Below are 20,421 nucleotides of genomic sequence, written 5' to 3'. Positions count from 1 at the left end.
ATTTAATTTTGAAAATGAAAAAGTTATCAATATTGATTTTGAAATTACTTATACATTGAGTGAGTCTTACCTACCTGTGTACTAAACCTTGGAATAAAAATATACTTAATATGTTATACCCATAGAAATCTAAATAACAAGACACTAGAAGTCGTAAGCGCGCGTGACATTGTCGCCGCTCAGGTGGTCACCATACCACAAGTGCGTTCGTCGCTGTTCAGTTGCTCTAGAGACGTGCGTGTGTAAACATGGTGTGTTTCAGCATTTCCCATTGCGGAAATACTTCCACAAGTTGTAATTATACTGATAAAGGAATAAAATTTCATCGGTAAATATTTTTTTTTAGAAATAATGCCGTTTTTCCTTAAAATTAAAGAATACGAGTGTCACCATAGTAATCGAAATAACAATGAATGACACAGCCGACCATTCTTATTATCACGTTTAACACAAATTTCAACCTTATTTCTATGAGTTTATGTTCAAAGTTATATCTATTGAAAATTGACAACCTCTGTTGTAGAAAACCCGATTTTTTTCGTATTGGAGCAAAAAGAAACAAAACGTCTCATATACTTAGGGGTGTTATTCTAAAATAAACCGTAAATTCGTGCGTGCGTTAGGATACATATTCAAAAGCTTAATTTAATATTTAAGTTAGTTTTCACTAAAATCAAGATGTCCAATAAAAGGCATACCTAGTTTACTTGTGTGTACTGTTTAGCTATCGGTTTAGGTGTGTTGATTTTGGCGACAGCGGTTTTCATACGAATTATGACAATATAGCACTTCTATGTGTCTTGTTATTTAGATTTCTATGGTTATACCTTTATAAAATAAAACAAAGTTCCTAATACTAGAAAGTCATAAGATTTAAGTACAAGCCAAATAAGATTTAAATTTAGTTCAAAAAATATACTTTAAAAGTACCCATGTATTTATATGATCTGTTTTTGTTTTAATTATAGTTTATGTCGCGTTTTCTGTTAATGTTGATTAATATTAAATGAAATAGATATTTTATGTAAAATAAATATTTTAGAAGTTCTTCTTCTTCTTTTTTGTTTATGGCCTTCCCTGAGATGGATTCTGCCAAATATTTTAGAAGTTCTGTGTTACCATTGTGTTGTTACAAATTATGTCGTTATCATTTGTTGTTGATTGTTACACAAATTAAAATGAAGTTAATAAATGTAAGTGTTTAATTTGTTGTTTTATTGATTTTTCTGCATTATTATAACTTATTCTTAATTCATGGTATCATGGGCACGATTATATATTTTTTAGATCGGCGAAGGCGTGATATAGTTAACTAATTCGATTTTTATAGATCTACGTTTTAATTTCGCCTTTTATTAAAAAATGTGTGCGTGTACTAGTATACACACGTAAGAAGTGAAAATTCTATATGAACTTACTTTTCAAAAAATAATTTACTTACAGAAATACGTCGAATCATTTGTGGTAGGGACAAGAAAAAGATGGCGCGTAACGGAAAAATGTTACGCGTAACGAAAAAATGTTACACTAAATTTTTTTCCAACCCCGATAAAGAAGTTTCACTTCAAAAAAGGAATTATGATGTAACTGGTAATATCGCATATACTATTATTAAATAGCTGTTAAAACCTAGTAAAAGGTCTCAGCACACATATGGGATCGGAAAGGGATCGTAACCGTAACGCCTTTCGCCTCGCTGTCAACCAGGCGTCAACCTACCGTATGCACGTGACGAAAGCGTATCAGCAGCGCCTGTACGTCAACTCGGCTACGGCTAGGCGACACCGGCGTTACGCCTAAAAATGGCAAATACGGCAAGTCTAGCAGGCAGAAACGTAAGCGCGGACGGGGAGACGTAAGCGCGGGGACGGAGAGACGTAAGCGCGGGGACGATGAGCCGTTAGCGCTGGAATTCAAATCAAAATCAAATCAAAATTGTTTATTTGGAACACAACAACGCATTACAAAAACTTTATGCACGATGGCACCCATAAAAGCTTAAATAAGCTGCGGCACAGGTGCCAACGCCCGCCTCCAAACATTAGTAGTTCCACTAATCAAATTTTAACATTCATATCTCCAAAACAGAAACACAAAGTAATTATAAAAGTAAGTAAGACGATTTACTTATACAAAATTAAAAAGACAAAAATGTGCAGGTATGTGTTTGTGAGAGAGTGTGTGAATGTTATGTGTGTGAGTATGCGAGAGTGAGATTATGTGAGTTTGTGAGGTTGAGTGAGAAATGTAGAAGTTTAGATGGTGGTTTTAATAATTAGTTCAGTTTCATCATACGAGAGGGATAGAAGCCAATTTAGGAGTATGGTTTTTAGCTTATAATGACAGAGTGGGTAAATATTGAGGACTTGATTAATTTTATTGTAGATTAACGAACTTATGAAAAGATAGTGGCGACTAGCTATTGCTGTTCTGCGATATTTAATAACGCATACTCTGTCGTTTCTGCGCCTAGTATTTATAAAGTCCAAGTCATACTCAGTGTCTGAGTGCTTCCTCAGAACAACTTTGAGAATAAACAATTGTCTTACGGTGGGAACTTGGCAAAGAGCATATAATTCGCTGGTCGGATAGCGGAGAGGTTTGTTAACGAGAACTTTGAGGACAGCCCGTTGGGCTCGTTCCAGTCTTATCATCAAAGATTTGACACAGCCTCCCCAGGATGTTATACAGTAAGAGGTAACAGACTGAATCAATGCATAGTAAACAGTTTTTAGGTAACAGATATCAAGGACTCCTCTGAGGCGTTTAAACACAAATGTTAATTTTCTGATTTTAGAGCATACAGTATCGATCTGCTGCTTCCACGAGAACATTTGATCGATTGTGACGCCCAGATATCTCAAGCTAGTGGCTCTTTCAAGACTTATACAATTGCATTGATCACTAGGGTCGCTCTTGAGACAATCATGTACGGATATGTTAAAACTTGAGGGAGGCAGGGAAGAAAGTTTGGGGGCAAAAGTTATGTATTTACTTTTAACAATATTAAGCGTGAGGAGGTTTTGTCGAAGCCAGTCTTGAACAATCTTTAGAGCATTTTCAGCAACATTACGAACCTCCTCCCAAGTTCGGGCATGGATAATCAAAGCAGTATCATCGGCATAAGAAATTATTTTACAGTTGTTAAGAGACAAATTACACAGATCATTTATGTAAATTAGAAACAGGGTAGGTCCTAAGACGCTGCCCTGTGGTACGCCAAAAGTAACTGGTTCAAGCTCACTAACAATATCATCAATAACTACACACTGCGTACGTTCAGAAAGATAACTACCAAAAATATCCAGAACAGAGCCACGAATACCACAGCGTTCCAATTTAGATATAAGAATAGAGATAGAGACAGTGTCGAATGCTTTAGAGAGGTCTAAAAAAAGAGTAACAGATTTCGTTTGTTCTTCAAAATTATTTATTATGCTATTGGTCAAAGACAACAGAGCATCTTCCGTGGATAGGCCACGTCTAAAACCGAATTGATTTTTTGATAGTAAATTATTGGTGTTAAGAAAAGTAAGGAGCCTATTATTTAAGACTTTTTCGAAGATTTTAGAAATAGCTGAAAGCACAGATATTGGGCGGTAATTAGAGACACCATCTCTATCTCCACTCTTGAAGATCGGGTGGACAACAGCTCTCTTAAATACAGTAGGAAAAATTCCTTTTGAGATGGAAAGGTTAAAAACGTAACAGAGAATAGGAACGAGTATATGCCTCGCCGATTTAAGGACAGACGTGGGTATCCCATCCCAGCCAACAGCACATTTGTCTTTAAGATTGCAAATAATTTTATGGATTTCATCATTGTCGATACTCAGTAGTACCATCGAATTTATAGAAGATTGAGAAGAGTTGTGTGGAAAAGCCTCAGGGGTATTACAATAATTTGAGGAAGCACTCCGAGTACTGTGAATAATTTTATAAGCCATATCTTTACCCACATTAGCAAAATAATTATTGACGGCATTGACAGATGACTTTTTACAGGTGAACCGATTCAGTAAATTACTTGCATAAGACTCCCTTGTTTTAATTCCTGACAGCTCCTTGATAACATTCCACGCGGCCCTTGGATTATTCCTGATCTTCTGAAATTTGGTATGTTCGTATTCCCGTTTAGTTCTCTTTAAGAGCTTATTACAGAAGGTTCTGTAGCGTTGGAAGATTAATTTGTCCTGATTATCTTCTGGGTTTTTCTTATGTTTACGGTACAGTTTATCTCTATGGCGAATACATTTCAGAAGACCAGGTGTAATCCAAGGCTTTATAATACGTTTTCTAGAGGGGACATGCACAGTACGTCTATGAGAGCTTATTGTGGAGGATAGGATGTTTACTAACTGGGATGCAGACTCTTCTGGATCTGAGGAAACTAGAACAGAGGAAAAATCGGTATTTTCAAGGGCATTTACAACTGAGGGAATGTCAATACGAGAATTTAAAATAGCATTTTCCTTCGGTTGTGCAATTTTAGTATGAATAAAACATAGGACGGGGTTATGGTCAGTAAACATCGTATCGAGTACCAACGTAGTGGCTTTGAAAAGTGTGCGAAGCATCACATGATCAAGACAATTGTCTTCACGTGTTGGAAAAAGATGAGCAGGTAGCAATGCATGTGATGCTAACAGATTAAGATAGTCATCGGTTGAAGAATTTGTGTTGTTTGAGATTATATTGATATTGAGATCTCCTATAACCACAACACTCTTGTTTAACTTAATAGAAAGAAGTACGCTTTCTAAGCTAGAAAGGAACGGTTCAAGGTTCTTGAAAGATGGCGATCGATATAACGCGACTACAGCCAGAGAATCAGGAAATTCAAGAATAACACAGTTTGCATCATTGAGCGTAGGTAATGTTACTTTGCATTTTAGTCCAACTCGAACATAAGTGACTACACCCTCGTTTTGGTTAGTAAAGTTGGATTGGTGGAAATCGTAACCTGGAAGATGTGGAATAAATGGAGCTTTACTTAACCAGCACTCTGACAGAACGAGGATATCCAGCTGATATCCAAGTCTATACAAGAGAGTTTGAAGAAGGGTAAAATTGCAGTTTATGCTTCGTATATTGACATGTAAGATTTTAAAGTCTGTAGCAATATTTTTTACATAAGAAATGCTGTCCTCAGGTTGACAAATGTGGGATTCAGACACAGAAATGTTTTCGATGTCGTCATTAATAGAGTTAAAATCAGTCATGTTTTTGACAGTAAATAACACGGGTATTGAAACCTTGATTGAAACTGAAAATAAATTTTGAATTCATAATGAATGAAAAAGATTTATTGTGTGTGTATTGGCGTATGTGTGGAGTGTGTAATGTGTATGTCATGTAAGTGGTAGGAAAAGATGTCACGTAAACTACAATATCATTTACAGATTTTTTTTTTAAATAACTAAAGTAATACAATAATAATCTGCATAAATTCAAGTTCGGAGCCTGTTCCGAGGGGAGGCGATTACGTTACTATTCCGATTAGTGTGCGTTGCATTAGGGAGTTTAATACAAACCATTCTGAACGGCTCGAGGCTATACGGTTACGATCCCTTTCCGATCCCATATGTGTGCTGAGACCCTAAAATGTAAAAAAATAAAACACTTTTTGGAAAGTCACATTTATTAAAACAAACTTAACAATACAACAATAATTTTCTTAAACAAAAGTTATTCCTATTTCCTTTTCTTTATGCCAGCGAGATTATTAAGAACTCTGATAAAATCTTCCGCGCCCAAACTACATGGGCCAAATTTGTCACAATCACTGCCTTGTAGACCATGGTCTGCTGCTTCTTCTAATGCCGTGGTGTTTAATATTGATGATAACAGGTTGTTCCTGAAGAAAATTGTTAACACTTAAATAACAGTTTTTCGACAATGTGCAATTTCGCTAGTCAGAATCTAATCTAACAGTTTTCACAATCATACGGTGACATATATGTACAACATTTGGAGGTTTATTTTAATAAAAAAAATCGTTGTCCAAAAATAAAAAATTGGCCCATGAAGAGTGTGTGTCACAAATTATGTGTGTTTGTTACTGGGAAACCCTATACAGGGTTTATGTACAACCTTTACAGAGTTTTAAAATATATCCTTATTTAAGCGGAGATAAATCCAACATACAAATAATCATTAAAATCCATTCAGCCGTTCTTGAGTTATAAGTTTTACTAGCATGGCTTTAACTCATAAATATTTCTGCAAAAACATATAGGTAGATACCTCATTATCAGCTTCATAGATCTCAAACTATTAATATCATGTAGGTGCTGGCTGGATGTACAAGCGATTCGTTCCAAACATCCTCTGTTCTTTATCAACATTTCGTGGCTAAAATCTAACAGCGGATTATAGTCTGCTTCATTATCTGAAACTAATAGATATATTTTAGTACCTGTTAAAAAAAGAGCACACGTTTCAGAAGTGCAACTTCTTTGGCTAGATTCAAAGATACTAAAAGCGAAGCCTTACTTATCATGACGTGACGGTACGTGACCTTAAAATTTTACTCTCAACGTGCCTAAAGAAGTTTCACTTCAATAAATTGTAAGCACGCTGGAGCTCACAAATTCATTAAAAAAAAAAATGTTGTTCCAACTCAAATTCCAACTATTCGACACCTACAATCTACATATTGCACCTTTTTCTTATAAAATGAAACAATTCAAGAGTTGGTCATGACATTCCTTTTACAAATTGATGTAAAATAAACAAAATGACATTTGCATAAAGATCATGGGGAAATGATAAATTTCGGGTTACAAAATAAAATTTTCAGTGTCCATAGTAATGTTTAAATAGGACAGGGACACAAAAAACCCGTGCGTGAGTATTTATTTTTATCAAAATATTAATTTAATGTAATTTCATAATTTTCTATAGGAAAACAATTTGAAGTACCTATTGTAAACTTCTTGAAAATTTTTAAGCCAATGTAATTAGTTGGTGTATTGAAAACAACCCAGTCAAACACTACAATATGAAGTACATTTTTTTTCAATTGTGAAATTCCTTATATATTTCTGTGATTTATTGCGTCAAAGCAATTACCGCGATAAATGCACTCTTTAAAAAAATAATAGCGTTCCCCGTTTTACTTTCTTGTTATGATAGTGCAGCAATATTAATAGTGAAGATATGTCAAAATCAGCCACTGAACTATACCTATTGAACTCGGCAGATCATGGAGCAAATGTACCTGATCGAGATATTCATAGACAAGGTGACGATATACGCGACGTTGGAAGATGAACAGAGTGGCGCAAACAAAAACCTCATTATAAAAATAAGATTTGGACCAAAAGTAGAGTTTATTATCAAAGAAGGTCAGTTAGCTCTCAATGACGATAAGAAAGATGATGTTATGGAATGCGATGAAAACGGTCGAAGAAAATGGTCCCGTACAATTAGAGTTGGTAAATCATACCTCTTCCCATCATATCCAGATACTGTCCTTATGATACTAAGCAAGTTTCCACTCGAAATAGAAATATGGAACGACGACGAGAACGAAGTAGAAATATTTGTCGGTGTTGGCACTATGTATTGGGAGACAGAGTTTTTCCATATGCTAAAAGAAACTGCAGAGGCTTCGAAGCTACACGAACCACTGACAATCAAGCAGAACACACCCCTATTTGGGGAATGTTATTGTAAACGCGTTGGAGAAATTTCTTTCATACTACGACTGAGTGCTTTAGGAGAGAGCATCATAACAGAGTTCCAGCAACTGATGACAGATCCGGATGCGTTTGTTTTTAGGACAAACAAAGCTCCAAGTATGTTTCAATGTAAGAGAATCGAAGGTGATGACAAAAACTTTTGTATGGTTGGCAGCTTGTACGAAACTACAACATTGGAAGATCCAGATGTGGTAGATAAAGCACAACAAAAGATTGAAATTTGTACCGAATTACAAAGCTGTGGAATGGGACAAAAAGACGCTGAATATAGGTGTCAACATGAAGGAACGGAAGCAACAGCTCAAAAGAAGACATATCCTATTAATAAAATAAGAATGGGTGATATTACCGGGCCATGCGGCAATACAAATTGTCCTTTAGCACACAAAGTGAGAACTTACATCAGAAATTTGGAAAGTTATAAGAAAGAAGCAGAGGGTAAAGTAGATGGAACGAAAGTTGTCAATGCAAGAAAAATCTGTGGCACCTGTGGTTGTAAAGACGATAGGTGGCATAGAGAGGAATGTCCTGAGAAATTAGAAAAAGAAGGTAAGCAGGGTAAAGCCGTATGCTCCGGTTGTGGAGGGATGGCACAAGTAGGAGAAACGTGCGAAGATAGAAAGAATAAAATGTTTGGAACAGGAGCTACTCCAAGAGGGTCAAAGACACAAGTATCTTATGTTTTTAGCGTAACAAAAGTTCCTGGTTTTAAGGAGTCTGTTTATGGCACAGATTACACGGTACAAAATTTAACCACCGACTATTATTTACAAATGATAGGTCAGACTCCTGCTGCCAATAGAGGTGGATGCTGTTGTAGCCAAAACCGACAAATATCAAATCTCAATCAAGCTAGGACTGTGTTAAGCGCCACTGAAATAACACCGCCCGAAAATAAAGCTTCCACACGGAGCTTGAATAATAATGCCATGGTGTATAACGTGGAACTGAGTTCATCGAAAAGAAAAATTCCAGTTTTTAATTGTGTCGAAATAGCAGAGGATAAAGATTGTAAATGTAACCCTCCTAAACCATCGCCACCTTGCAAGACATTTGACTGTGAGTGTATACAAAAATCAGTTAACATAGCAGCAAGAAAAGCACACAAACCGTACTGTCCACAATATAAGCACAAGAGTAATTGTCCCGTGAATATGATGAATGAGGAAGAAGAAAATAAGAAAGCAGATGTCGATGAAGACGAAGCTGAGCCACTGCCGTATGGTCTCCCGCCTATCAAACTGGGTCCCTGTCCTGTAATGGGTAGGCCTTGTTCTGTGCCCGACGGATTCGCCAGAATGTACAAAACCGCAGCCATAGCTCCCCAACCGCCCAGCTATAGCGACGCTGGGAAAGTTTGTTGTTCTAAAGAGTACGAGCGAATCAAAAAGGCGATAAAAGACTACATGAAGTACGAAAAAGAACACGACTATAGATGCATAAACAAATTTAATGTGGACACTGAAAGACGATGTTGCGACAAAGAGCAAGTGCTACTGTCCCTCATGGGGAAGAGTTGCTGCGGTGCTCACAAACTAGCCATCCAGGAAAAGGATAAAGAGGAACGAAAGAACGCATAGATTTTACATTGATATTTTATTTTGTAACCCAAGTGTATGATAAAATCTAAATACACTTATAGTACCCGTAAAATTTGTCTTTATTTTACCAGTATTTTCTCATGAAATTATTAATTTGGAGGAACTATTTTAGGCTAATATATAAGTAAAAAATGCCGGACTTAATTAGGTATTTTGTCTTTTTTTGAATCTATGATACTAAAGAACATACTGTGTACCTTTACACGAAAGAGGTTTAAAACTATCTAAGAATATTTATGTTATTTAAACGATGCACAGATAGCTACTGTTATTTAAATTTTTAAAATTATCATGAAACCTGTTTGATATAGGTAGTTTTGATAAAATGGGTGACGAAGATGATGGCGATAAGAAAAAGAAAAAGAAAAATGCTTCCAAGTATAACTACACATTTGGAGACATCCATCCCGGTACGATTAATTTCATTTTAGATATTTAATTAAATTTAAACGGAGCATAATCTTGTTTAAAATCTACTTTAGTATTTTAAATGTTTCATTTGTATGTGCCTAGTTGTCTTATTATCTAAAATAATCTATTAATCTACAGGCGTAACAATTGGCCACAAGACGTGCAATCCATTTCTAAAGCCAGGATACCCAGTGCCTGCTGAAATGGGATGGTTGTGGAATGCAACGGATGTCCCAGGCTACAAGGTAAGGAACTTTTAGATAAATAGATGCCTATTATTCTCAAGTTCTCTTCTGCATATGAGTCAGGCGCTTTTTTAAGTGTAAATAAGACTACAGTTTAGTTTAACCGAAAACAACTGCTCAAAACACAAAATTGTATCCCACAGAGAGCATCTATGGAATTTAGAAAATGTACTAAAAAGTACTGTGTTTTTCTCAATCTCTTTCATCTAATTATCAAATTATTTTAAAGCCTCGTCGTGGATGGACCCCTGGCGTGATCGGGAAGAGCGTGGCCAAACTGATGACGTTCAAATGTCCACGAGCTGGTCAGGACAAAGACAAGAGTAAGAAGAAGAAGAAGAAAGGGAAGCAGACGGGAGCAGACATGGGCGGCGGGGACTCGGAGCCCGATGAGCCTCTGGAGCCGAAACCAGCGTTGCGAGTGCAGAGGAAAGGCGATGTTTTCACTATACAAGTTAGTTAGATACTGGAAAAGTACGCACATAATTTTTTACACATCAGTGTGCACACAAATTAAACAATACCAAAAATAAGCAGATATTTAACCCGATGCGGGCAGTTATGAATAATCTTTTCATTCGAACATAGGTTACATTTTCTCTTGATCTATCTGAAAAGCGAAAGTTTACGAAAATGAGTTACTACTTAGTCACTTACTTTTCTTTTAAATCCTTAACACAATCGATTACGATCAAAAATGTTTCGTTAATTATAAGTAGGTAATTCTAAAACTAAAAACATAAATAATATTTATGTTTATAAAATATTTTATAAAAAAATATTTATTATAGTTATTTATTAAATATTTCTTTCGTTGCGAAAAAAGGCATATTTCATGTCAGATAAATCTCTTCATCACTTTCAGGTAAATCCATTGAAAGATCTAACAGAGATTGCGGACAACGAAGACCCGTACGTAGACTGTGATCCGATGGTGTTCAAAATTATCAAAAAGCGAAGTCCAGAGGAACAGGCGAAGGTGGAAGCGCGCAAAATGGTTAAATTGAAGCGTCAAAGAGACGCTGAAATTCGGAAAGCATTGTCCGAGGCTGTTGAAGATATTTGTAAATGTGCATACATGGATGTGTATTGTAACGACATGAGTGCAATCGATAAAGTGATAGATAGCTGTCCTGCGTTCAAGGAGCCGCCCTGTGTGTGCCAAGAGGAGTCTTTGAGCTCTTTATCCAGCAATGCTACATGGGACATTGAATACACCCCGCCGTTTGGTTGTTTCGACTTAGCCCCGCGGAAAAGGAAGAATTTTATCCACGTGGAAACCCAGTATATACCAGCGGATGCAGGAATAGTTGAGCAACCTAAAATTAAGTGTAAGAAGTCGTGTGCCTCCATCAAGCCTCCGAAAAGAAGAGTTTCAAGGAAAACATGCTGTGGTCCCTGTCCGTAGTTGTCTGTGTTGGGCGTCTAAATTGTTGTTTTATTAAAATTCTGAGGTTTTAAGTAATTAAATTTTTTTGTATGATTTTTTTGCAATTTGTAATTTAGATTGAAATAAAATAAAGTTGTTTTAAAATCTAAATCAATTGAGACTTTTTATAAAATATACATACCTCTAGAAGAGCGATCCCAGGGATTGATTCCATGAGTTTTGGAAAGGAGCGGTGAAATAACAGTAGTTATGAATAATATCAGACCACCGACGAACAGCGAAGACAAATTCACATTGATTTTTGGGAAATCCTGAAATAAAATAAATATTTAGATTTCTTGTGTTCTTTCGAACAATTTTAATAAATTCATTTTAAGGTGAAAACCAGTGAGCATTATTGTTAACAAAAGATAAGGAATACGAAATACGTAAAAAGGAAAATTTTATTTACCAGGCCATGATGCGCATACGGTGTTCCAGGATCCACAGGAGATTTTACTGGTATCTTTAGAAACGGGAGTGAAAAATCCAAACCCACCTAAAATATTAAAATATTGATCAATCAGGAGTTATGTTACGTTGGTTACTTCATAGTTTTTGAAGAGAATTTTCGTAATTTATGGATAATATTTAGATATTAAGTAAGTGACCAAAAACCACGCATAAATTATATTTACATAAAAATACTATACAATATAATAATATACATAAAATACTATTATAATATATACATAAAAATAATAATACATAAAAATACTATTATAAATTTTGCGTTTAATAATTATTAACAAAAAACTTGCCTCAAAATCCCCTTTGGTGCCTTCAAATGAAAATATTTTGGCACTTCTCGGCTCTTCAGTTCTATCACAAAATACTGATGAAATACAAAATAGAACCAAAGCACACTTTACTAACATTTTTGAACAATTAAAACAGCAACTTAATGTTAAACTTTACAAATTACAGCTAATTTAAGCGTGAGTGCTCTTCGCGCTAAAATGGGGAACCGTTTGGCGCCATTTTACGGTGAATTTACAGAAATAGCCAAGGAAAGGTGAAACAAAGGTTTCCGCGTATTGTTGCAAATGATAAGAAGTCAAAGCCTCTATTAAGGGATATAGACTTAATTAGATATAGACACGCGCTACGCTTTCTATGTTTACATGCAAACGAAAATAACATATTATAAAATAATAGTTTCCTAATTCTTACAATAATTCTTCTTTCACCCAGCAGCATCGATGGCTCAGTATTACAAAACATACCTACCTAGTTTCCACGAGTCCTTCTGGTACGATTGAGTTTTTGAACCCAAAAAAGTGAACTTTTTTACATAACAAATAATATATATGAATCTTAACGACTTTTAATATCTCGACAAAACACAAAACAAACAGATGCATTCTTTTATAAAAAGCATAGAATGTCTATGTCTATAACTTCATAGCTCTACATCTAACAAGTTTGCATACAATTTGTAACATTTTCACGGTACATGAGTTTAATGTCTCATTTAAATTAACAACAAAACAACACAAAAACTGATGTAGTTTAAATGACTTAATAATAATAATATACTTTGGATTCAGAAAACTTCTTCCTTGTTGAAAGCATTCATAGCTCATCGTCGTGAGTAAAGCCGAGTGGTTTGCTATATCGTATAGAAAGGAACAGTAGGTAGTTATGCATTTACTTATATAAATTATTTTTTTCAATTATGAGCAAAAGTTCTTTATAGGTATGACAAAGGAGCAAGCACGACGCGACGGCCAGAACTTCGAAGTTGAAAGTTTCTCGTTGCCGGACGGTATTACAATTGCTAACCCCTGCCAGACACCCCTAAACTTTAATAAGTTATAATTATACTTTCGTTATACTATAAAAGCTAAATTTTATATAATAGGTATGTTATTTGGGTATAAAAAGATGTTACCTCAATATAACATCTTGTCAGACACATTGAAAGTCCACTGTAGATGCGAGAGCGAGGTAATAGGTGGTAATAGTCCGAACCTAGATCGACCTTCAGTCCTTCACCGGGGTGATAATAGCATTCTATTTTATAATAAATTTACTTTATTAAAAAAATGAATTAAAAATAGGTTGGCTGGAAAAATTCTGGACAGGATATTTTTAAATAATTAAATATTAAAAAATCAATCTTTTTTTTGGAATCACAATTTAATTTAAACAAACCCATTTTTAATACGTTTTTGGTAGACTTAATCCATACTAATATTATAAATGCGAAAGTAACTCTGTCTGTCTGTCTGTCTGTTACTCAATCACGCCTAAACTACTGAACCAATTTGCATGAAATTTGGTATGAAGATATTTTGATACCCGAGAAAGGACATAGGCTACCTTTTATTGCGAAATATGTACCACGGGCGAAGCCGGGGCGGACTACTAGTTTATTATAAAATAGGTCTCATTCTATTATCACCCGAGCGAAGGTCGATCTAGGTTCAGATGTTCAACTATTAAAACTTTTAGACCAGTGACGATAATGGTTGAAAAATTACAAAACTAATAAATTTTCAATCGAAAATTCTCACGTCAAAATATCAGCTTTTTGCAAAAAGTCGGGAGGCCTTTTATTCGTTGAAATGTCTTCGTGTAAATGTCTAATTTTAGTAATCTGCATATTATAGAGATTCGCAAATAATCGACTCGACTTATTTAGATTTGGAAACACAGCACCAGTTATACCTATTGGTATTGGTATAACTGGTGCTGTGTTTTAGGATTTATCATCTAACCTTACCTACATACTAACATACAACAATTCCATGTTTGAATTGCCTAATAGAATAAAGACTACTTCAATAGGTAAGTACTTACCTAGTTAAGTGCCTATTTATTTTATTGGATTGAATAATTATAAATCATGTTGTTCAAATAACTAGGGGAAACTGGGGACACTTGATCCCCCACTTTGATTTTCTGATCTCATGTGTATATTTTTTCATACATAACACCTGTTTTGACAAAACAATGCATAATTTAACCAAGTACTACCTATATAAGTTTAATTAGGATTAAGCATATTTGTAAAAGTTATTGAAATTAAACTGGTAAAACGGGTTTGCACCAAGTGTCCCGTATTAAATATTAAATAAATAAATAAGTATGTAAGGGAGATAATATCTTCGTAGTTGGACGACCTGATCCAGGGCAGATTAAGTCTCACATAGCAAGGGAGGCATGGTTTAGTTTCATAAATACTTAGGTGAGGATCATGTATTCCATAGTACATAATATAATATAAAAAGCCAAATAGGCATATAACATAAAAACAATTATGTCAATTGTTTTAAATTGAACATACATAATCCGTAAGTAGAGTGTGTCTTTCGCTTTCTACGTTTATTTTCCGTTTGTAGTATTTAAACGTATTACACGTGGTTGATATTAAATATTATTGTGTTAGCCTAAGAGCTAAAAATATATTTTATTCTCCTGAAAAGTAAAGGTAGGTACTAGTTTAGTAGATATTATATTATATTATGTTGTATATGCAAGTAAAATACATATATAACTACTATTAAGATTTTAATTAAATTATCAAAAAAGTTAAAACGATATGATATTTTTACCTTTATAAAATCAAATAATGTATAATTACGAAATTTATGTAGAAGCCCCAGTTGTGCTCAGGTATTATCTACTCGTATAGGAGTTTAGGTACCTACTCGTATATCAGAGTTAAATCAACCCCACTATACATATTGCACTATTGTCCCAACCGACTTTTCCTAGCTCTTTTACTTTTACCAAGCGCTTCACTTGATCTCGAAGCCAAGACAATTTCGATTGCGCGAGTCGTCACGGTGCACATTGCATAACACGACATATGACAATAGTTTCCCCATAGTATTGTTCCAGAGCATCGCCGGAACGATATGTATATAGTGTTTATGCAAAGAAATGCGGCAGTGCCTGGACGTCATTGAGATGGCAAGCAAGATAGTTCTGTTGCTCGTCGCGTGCGTCGGCGCACACGCTGATTATAGAAGCGATGGGTAAGTTTATGGCTCTGTTAAATGTCTAGTGAAAATAGAATGGTGGTAAAGTTCGAGTGACATCGCAGTTTCGCATCGCAGATTGAACTTATTCACATAATATGGGAATAACTTAGCTATTAAGTATGGCTGTTCGTAAAACTTAAGATGAGGACATAGAGTCATATTTGAACAGGTGCAAAAAGGTGGTTTGTAAGCAAAATTGCTACCTATTCTTGTTTATAGAAAGTGAACCTGTTAGCTTATTTTTATGTTTCCAGAGGATTTCTCCCCAGTCCCACGTATCAACGAACTGAAGACCAGTTGGCGGAGCCAGCAGCAAGGATAGAAAGGAGTCGCGATGATCGAGATAACCAAGCGGATAAGTCGCAGAGATTCGGGATATCTACTTACGGAGCCACGGTAAATTGTAGTTTGTTGTCATTTAGCTAGCCTTGGAGCAGATGGTAGACAAGGAGTTTGTAGCCTATTACCAAGTAGCTGTTATAAACTTAGAGTAGCTAATAGCTATGTTTTATATTACCTATACTAACCTAACTACCTACTCTTATTACCTATATTCCGTAAAACTTATCTAATTGCCTACACTGTCTTAATTTTCATCTACTTCTAGGGTCCATACGGTGCTACAGCTCCCGGCATATACGGACCTCTGAAGATAGACCTCGGTGGTGTGCTATTGGGCTCCATCATCGGGTTTGGCGCTGTGGTAGTTCTACCAAAAATAATACACGCTTTCTCCTACGGCTATGGGGGTTACGGTCGCAGTGAGTTTTGTTTAAATAAAGCTTATTGTATATTTATAACAGATGCCAAATAGGCAAAATTATTATTGCTATATCAACCGACTTCAAAAAAAGAAGGTGAACCGATTTTGATGATTGTTTTCTTCTTTGGACGTAGTTAGTAACTTCCGGTTGGTCCCATTTAAATTTTATTCAGTTCTGACCATCTCAATACGGTTTAGTACCTATTTTGTTAAAAAAAAAGGATTTTGCCCGTTAGTTAGTCCAGAGAAAAGTAATTAACTTTTATTTGTATAAAAATGCAAATTAAATTGAATACACGCTAATTTAGGACACAATGTTCGTATTTCAGGTGCAGAATCAGATCTCAGCTCCATATCTGACCTGTTAGGACAGTTCGACGAAACCCTGAGTCGTTACAACGTAGATTCTGCGTCCTGCATGCAGCGCCTCGCCTGCTCGTACGTTCAACTCGCTAACGAGAATATGGTCACTGGAAACGCTACTGATTTTGATGTCATGCTGTCTTCTGTGGCTAGGTAAAAATTTATACATGACTCGGTTTTTGCTGATAGCACAGAATACATAATAGTAGCTAAACGCTACAGAGCGGAAACTCTCCGCCTCCCGCCAAAATTAAACACTTACCTCACCCCGCACGATCAGCCTGAAAATGGTCCGCATTTGTCTGCAAGGACGATACGCAACGAAGATTGACAACATTAATCAAATTGACTTAAAGTAATTTTATTATTTTGGATTTGTGATTATCGTTTTTCGTAGAAAATGGTTAGATATTGTGCTGTTTACGGATGTATTTCATCAGAAAAACGCGAATTTTTTTTTACGCTAGTCAGAAATGTGCCAACCATAAAGCGTTAACACACACATTTGTAGTCTCTACAGTGTGACTGTCAAAACGATAATTTTGTTGGAGTGTCCGGGGTGTGCTGATAGCTGATAGTGTCCCTGATAGCTTATTTTTGACGTATTTGTTGAATATTAAGTGCAATAATTGACGGTTACAAAACTTATTCAGAAGTTGTAAATTCTACTTTCTATAGGTTGCGTAAAAATAGTGCCAAGGAAACGCAAAAATCTTTTTTATGTAATTATTTACGTAGAACAATCACAGACTCAAATAATTGTCCGAAGCAAAACTCTGTCTACGACTGTATTAGGTTTTCAAATGATCGTATTGATTAATATTGTATCGCTCATAAGGGTCACAAAATAAGGTATACCAATTAAACGCCCAGACATTTTTGTCGACATTTAAACAGGTTATTCTAGTTGTATAAAAATAGTAATTTTATATTTCTGTGTTCAGTCCATATGCCTAAGTTTAAGATAGTAAGGATTTATTAATATTTGTTTATACATTTTCTTACAGAAACTCTCTAGTGCGCCGTTTATTCGACGGTACATCAGTCTACGATGCAATATCAGCAGGCCGGTCGTTGGACACAGACTGCGAACAACGATACTCAAAGTGTAAACTAGATAGGACCACTGTTGTTAAGATAATCACACAAATTGTACCATCGTAGTTATTTTATTTGTAATAATGTTATGATTTTTTTACTGTTTATATATTTTGTAGTCTGTGGCAGTTTTCTGAGATACTGCCAATTGAAGTCGTAGTTACCTAAGCATAAAAATTCTTTGGATATTAACATCCTAGTTAAAGTAATTTTATTCAACACTATAAAGTTTTGCAATAAACAGTTATAAAAACTTATTAAGCATTTAGAAAAGATTAGAAAGAAAGATCTTTCGACACTATAAAGTAAAGAGAGATAATTGAGGAATATTTACATAATATAATACAAATACCAATACAGTTTTGATTATTTAGCAGCAGTGCGGCACAATAAAGTACCTCTGTTTAAGCTGAATAAATTTTTACTTTTATAATTTGTTGTTTCAATTATCTCTTCTTCTTTTTAATCTCTCTTTCCCCTTTCCTTGTAATATAATAGGTAAATGTTTTTTTTCTCTTCATCTTGTATAGAAACCAAGTTCTGAGCAAGAATACACACAATGAAAAACGCAGTTATAAATTTAACAATTTATTAAATCAACACCAAACCCTATCTACATCTGATATGCTCGGCAACTCAATTTTATTCATTCTTTACAAAATACAACCTTGCTTATTGCCCTTTAAATATATTAACTATAGACTACGATCAAAATATTAAAGGTTTTTAAAATTAAACTCCTTCCCGACATTCTTCTAAAGAAAAAGAAAATGTTTCGTCTCCTTCTTCATAACTTAAAAATCATAAGAGAGAAAGAGACAAAACACAAGTGATTCAAAGTCACAGAATAGATACTTAAGATATTACCGTATTAAGATTTATATATAGGTATTTTTCTTTAAAACTATATAATATCAATCGTGATGTGAGTAAATGACACTTGAGCAAATAAATTGGCAACATTCGGTACATTACGGGCAAAAAAAACACTACACATGACAAATAAAATCTTTAATAATATATCTAATACAAAATTTGACAAACTCTGTACCTATCAAATCAGCACCAACACAAGCTATACGAATTTCTATTCTTACGTTATAAGAAATTCAGCCTACATAGTGTTACTATACTTAGGTATTGTGTACAAAATTATTTGTTCAATATCCCGAAGAAACATATCGTAAGGATACCTTAGACTGTGAAAACAAGCATTACCCTTTTCCCTAATCACTTATAAAATTATTCATTATATAATACACTTTTATTATTCCGTAAAGCTAGATTTTGAAACTTGGTCAGTGAAATTCGTAATTATTGCATGCGTTTGCTGTTACCCTATACAATTCAATCCAAATTTATTATAGATCTAGCCTCTAACAAATGAGGTCATTATCGACGATAGTGCTTGAAGCTGTGACATAAAAAATAGGGTTGCCAGAGCAAAAATAGATACAATGTAATACAATTAAAAATTGAACTAATAAATGCATCGTCTTTATTGTTTTTGGTTTAAAAATATACATAATTATAGGTTATTTCTATCTCTAAAAATAATGGTTGAATAATATATACTACATAGTTATAGAAAGATTTCAATACGAAATAATTAATTTGTTCGGAAAAATAAATATTTAAAAATTACAACGGATAAACCGTTTTTGCTTATGTTGAGTAAAGGAAAAGCTATAATTAACAACGTAAAACACAATATTTATTTGAAACAAAGACTTTATTGCAACATTGCATTAATTATAAAATAAGGTAATGGCAACATGGAAAAACTTAAAAGTAAAAGAATGTACAAAATGCTATAAAGAATGAGTCGCATTTAAAATGTACAAATAAAAAACGATACTGTTGTTCGTATAATCTTGTTATCATGACCACTAGCCGTCAGCTAAGAAATGGTGAAGCACATTTTGATAAAAACAATGAGTTGTCGATTTTTCTTCAATAGAATAATAGTGATGACATTAATTGGGTTACCAAATCACAAAAAATATCTATTATTTTGTAGGTAGACCGAAATTGTACTTATTTTTAATTTTGGGAAAGAATATAGAATTTTTGTGAGGCGGGATTTTTCAATAATAACGGGTATAATCGTTAAGTGTGCGCAGGCGATTATTCCGTGCCTATAGCAGATATCAAATAACTTTAAACTGTGTGCCTAGTGCGAGATTTCATCGAGTACGAAACGTTACTATCGCGTCTGCGTCACAGCGAAATTTGTATGGGGAATCAAAGCTTCCCCATACGTCCGCTAGGGGCTCTGTTCGATTTCCCATACTAATTCGGCTGTGACGCAAACGCGATAGTAACGTTTCGTACTCGATGAAAACTCGCACTAGGCACACTGATATCGAAAGTACTTAACCTAATCAGTAAAATGGCATTAATAACTTTTTAAAATTATAACGAAAAATATCTAAAAAATTTAACTTTAAACCCTCCCATACATTTTGTATTCAGAGCAGATTTTCGAAGTGATGTAAATAGAGCTGCTCATTGTATTGTGCAATACAATGAGCAGCTCTATTTACAGTTTTTAAATGAACTATCCTTAAAATTTACGAAGTAATGGAAGCAAAAAACCAGAAAAAGGAAAAAAAAAACGAAATCTTTCATATAAAATGTACATGGGATATTCATATCTCATACTAAATGTAATCTCATACTAAATGGTTGGTTTAAAGTTAAATTTTTAGATATTTCTCGTTATATTTTTAAAAAGTTATTAATGCCATTTTACTGATTAGGTTAAGTACTTTCGATATCAGTTAAAAGTTTTTTTATACCTGTAATAGTTA

General features: G+C 34.5%; 3 protein-coding genes across 5 annotated transcripts; 2 read left to right on the top strand and 1 right to left on the bottom strand.

Annotated features, from left to right (window-relative positions):
* Nucleotides 1–5,636: 5,636 nt before the first annotated feature.
* LOC123699851 lies at nt 5,637–12,373 on the bottom strand. The gene is made up of 5 exons (XM_045646895.1): nt 12,154–12,373; nt 11,805–11,891; nt 11,535–11,664; nt 6,247–6,397; nt 5,637–5,857 (listed from the first exon to the last, which is right to left on the bottom strand). Exons 1-5 carry the CDS (start codon nt 12,268–12,270, stop codon nt 5,695–5,697), a joined length of 648 nt encoding a protein of 215 aa, XP_045502851.1. The 5' UTR covers nt 12,271–12,373; the 3' UTR covers nt 5,637–5,694.
* LOC123699850 lies at nt 6,751–11,424 on the top strand. 3 transcript variants are annotated; one of them, XM_045646894.1, is made up of 5 exons: nt 6,751–6,849; nt 9,623–9,717; nt 9,857–9,963; nt 10,193–10,417; nt 10,829–11,424. In XM_045646894.1, exons 2-5 carry the CDS (start codon nt 9,633–9,635, stop codon nt 11,369–11,371), a joined length of 960 nt encoding a protein of 319 aa, XP_045502850.1. In that variant the 5' UTR covers nt 6,751–6,849; nt 9,623–9,632; the 3' UTR covers nt 11,372–11,424. The 3 variants fall into 3 exon arrangements, with proteins under 3 accessions (XP_045502850.1, XP_045502849.1, XP_045502848.1); XM_045646893.1 differs by having other exon boundaries at nt 9,619–9,717; XM_045646892.1 differs by lacking the exons at nt 9,623–9,717; nt 9,857–9,963; nt 10,193–10,417; nt 10,829–11,424 and adding an exon at nt 7,205–9,359.
* Nucleotides 12,374–15,301: 2,928 nt separating the features above from the next.
* On the top strand, nt 15,302–18,038 carry LOC123699716. Its single transcript, XM_045646729.1, has 5 exons — nt 15,302–15,378; nt 15,639–15,780; nt 15,992–16,145; nt 16,477–16,663; nt 17,518–18,038. The coding sequence occupies exons 1-5, from the start codon at nt 15,311–15,313 to the stop codon at nt 17,672–17,674; spliced, it is 708 nt and encodes a 235-aa protein (XP_045502685.1). The 5' UTR covers nt 15,302–15,310; the 3' UTR covers nt 17,675–18,038.
* The last annotated feature ends 2,383 nt before the right edge of the window (nt 18,039–20,421 follow it).

This window comes from Colias croceus, chromosome 18 (genome assembly GCF_905220415.1).
Source record: "Colias croceus chromosome 18, ilColCroc2.1".
NCBI classification, from domain to species: domain Eukaryota; kingdom Metazoa; phylum Arthropoda; class Insecta; order Lepidoptera; family Pieridae; genus Colias; species Colias croceus.
Note: the sequence above shows the minus strand (reverse complement) of the source record. Positions and strands in the feature narration are given on the sequence as shown.

Coding starts and splice junctions, on each gene's coding strand:
- LOC123699850 (XM_045646892.1), top strand. CDS start 7,208: ATGGAGCAAATGTACCTGATCGAGATATTCATAGACAAGGTGACGATA.
- LOC123699851 (XM_045646895.1), bottom strand. CDS start 12,270: ATGTTAGTAAAGTGTGCTTTGGTTCTATTTTGTATTTCATCAGTATTT. Junction 11,892..12,153: donor GCACCAAAGGGGATTTTGAG/GCAAGTTTTTTG, acceptor TTAATATTTTAG/GTGGGTTTGGATTTTTCACT. Junction 5,858..6,246: donor TCTATGAAGCTGATAATGAG/GTATCTACCTAT, acceptor AATTTTCTTCAG/GAACAACCTGTTATCATCAA.
- LOC123699716 (XM_045646729.1), top strand. CDS start 15,311: ATGGCAAGCAAGATAGTTCTGTTGCTCGTCGCGTGCGTCGGCGCACAC. Junction 15,379..15,638: donor GCTGATTATAGAAGCGATGG/GTAAGTTTATGG, acceptor TTATGTTTCCAG/AGGATTTCTCCCCAGTCCCA. Junction 16,664..17,517: donor ATGCTGTCTTCTGTGGCTAG/GTAAAAATTTAT, acceptor ATTTTCTTACAG/AAACTCTCTAGTGCGCCGTT.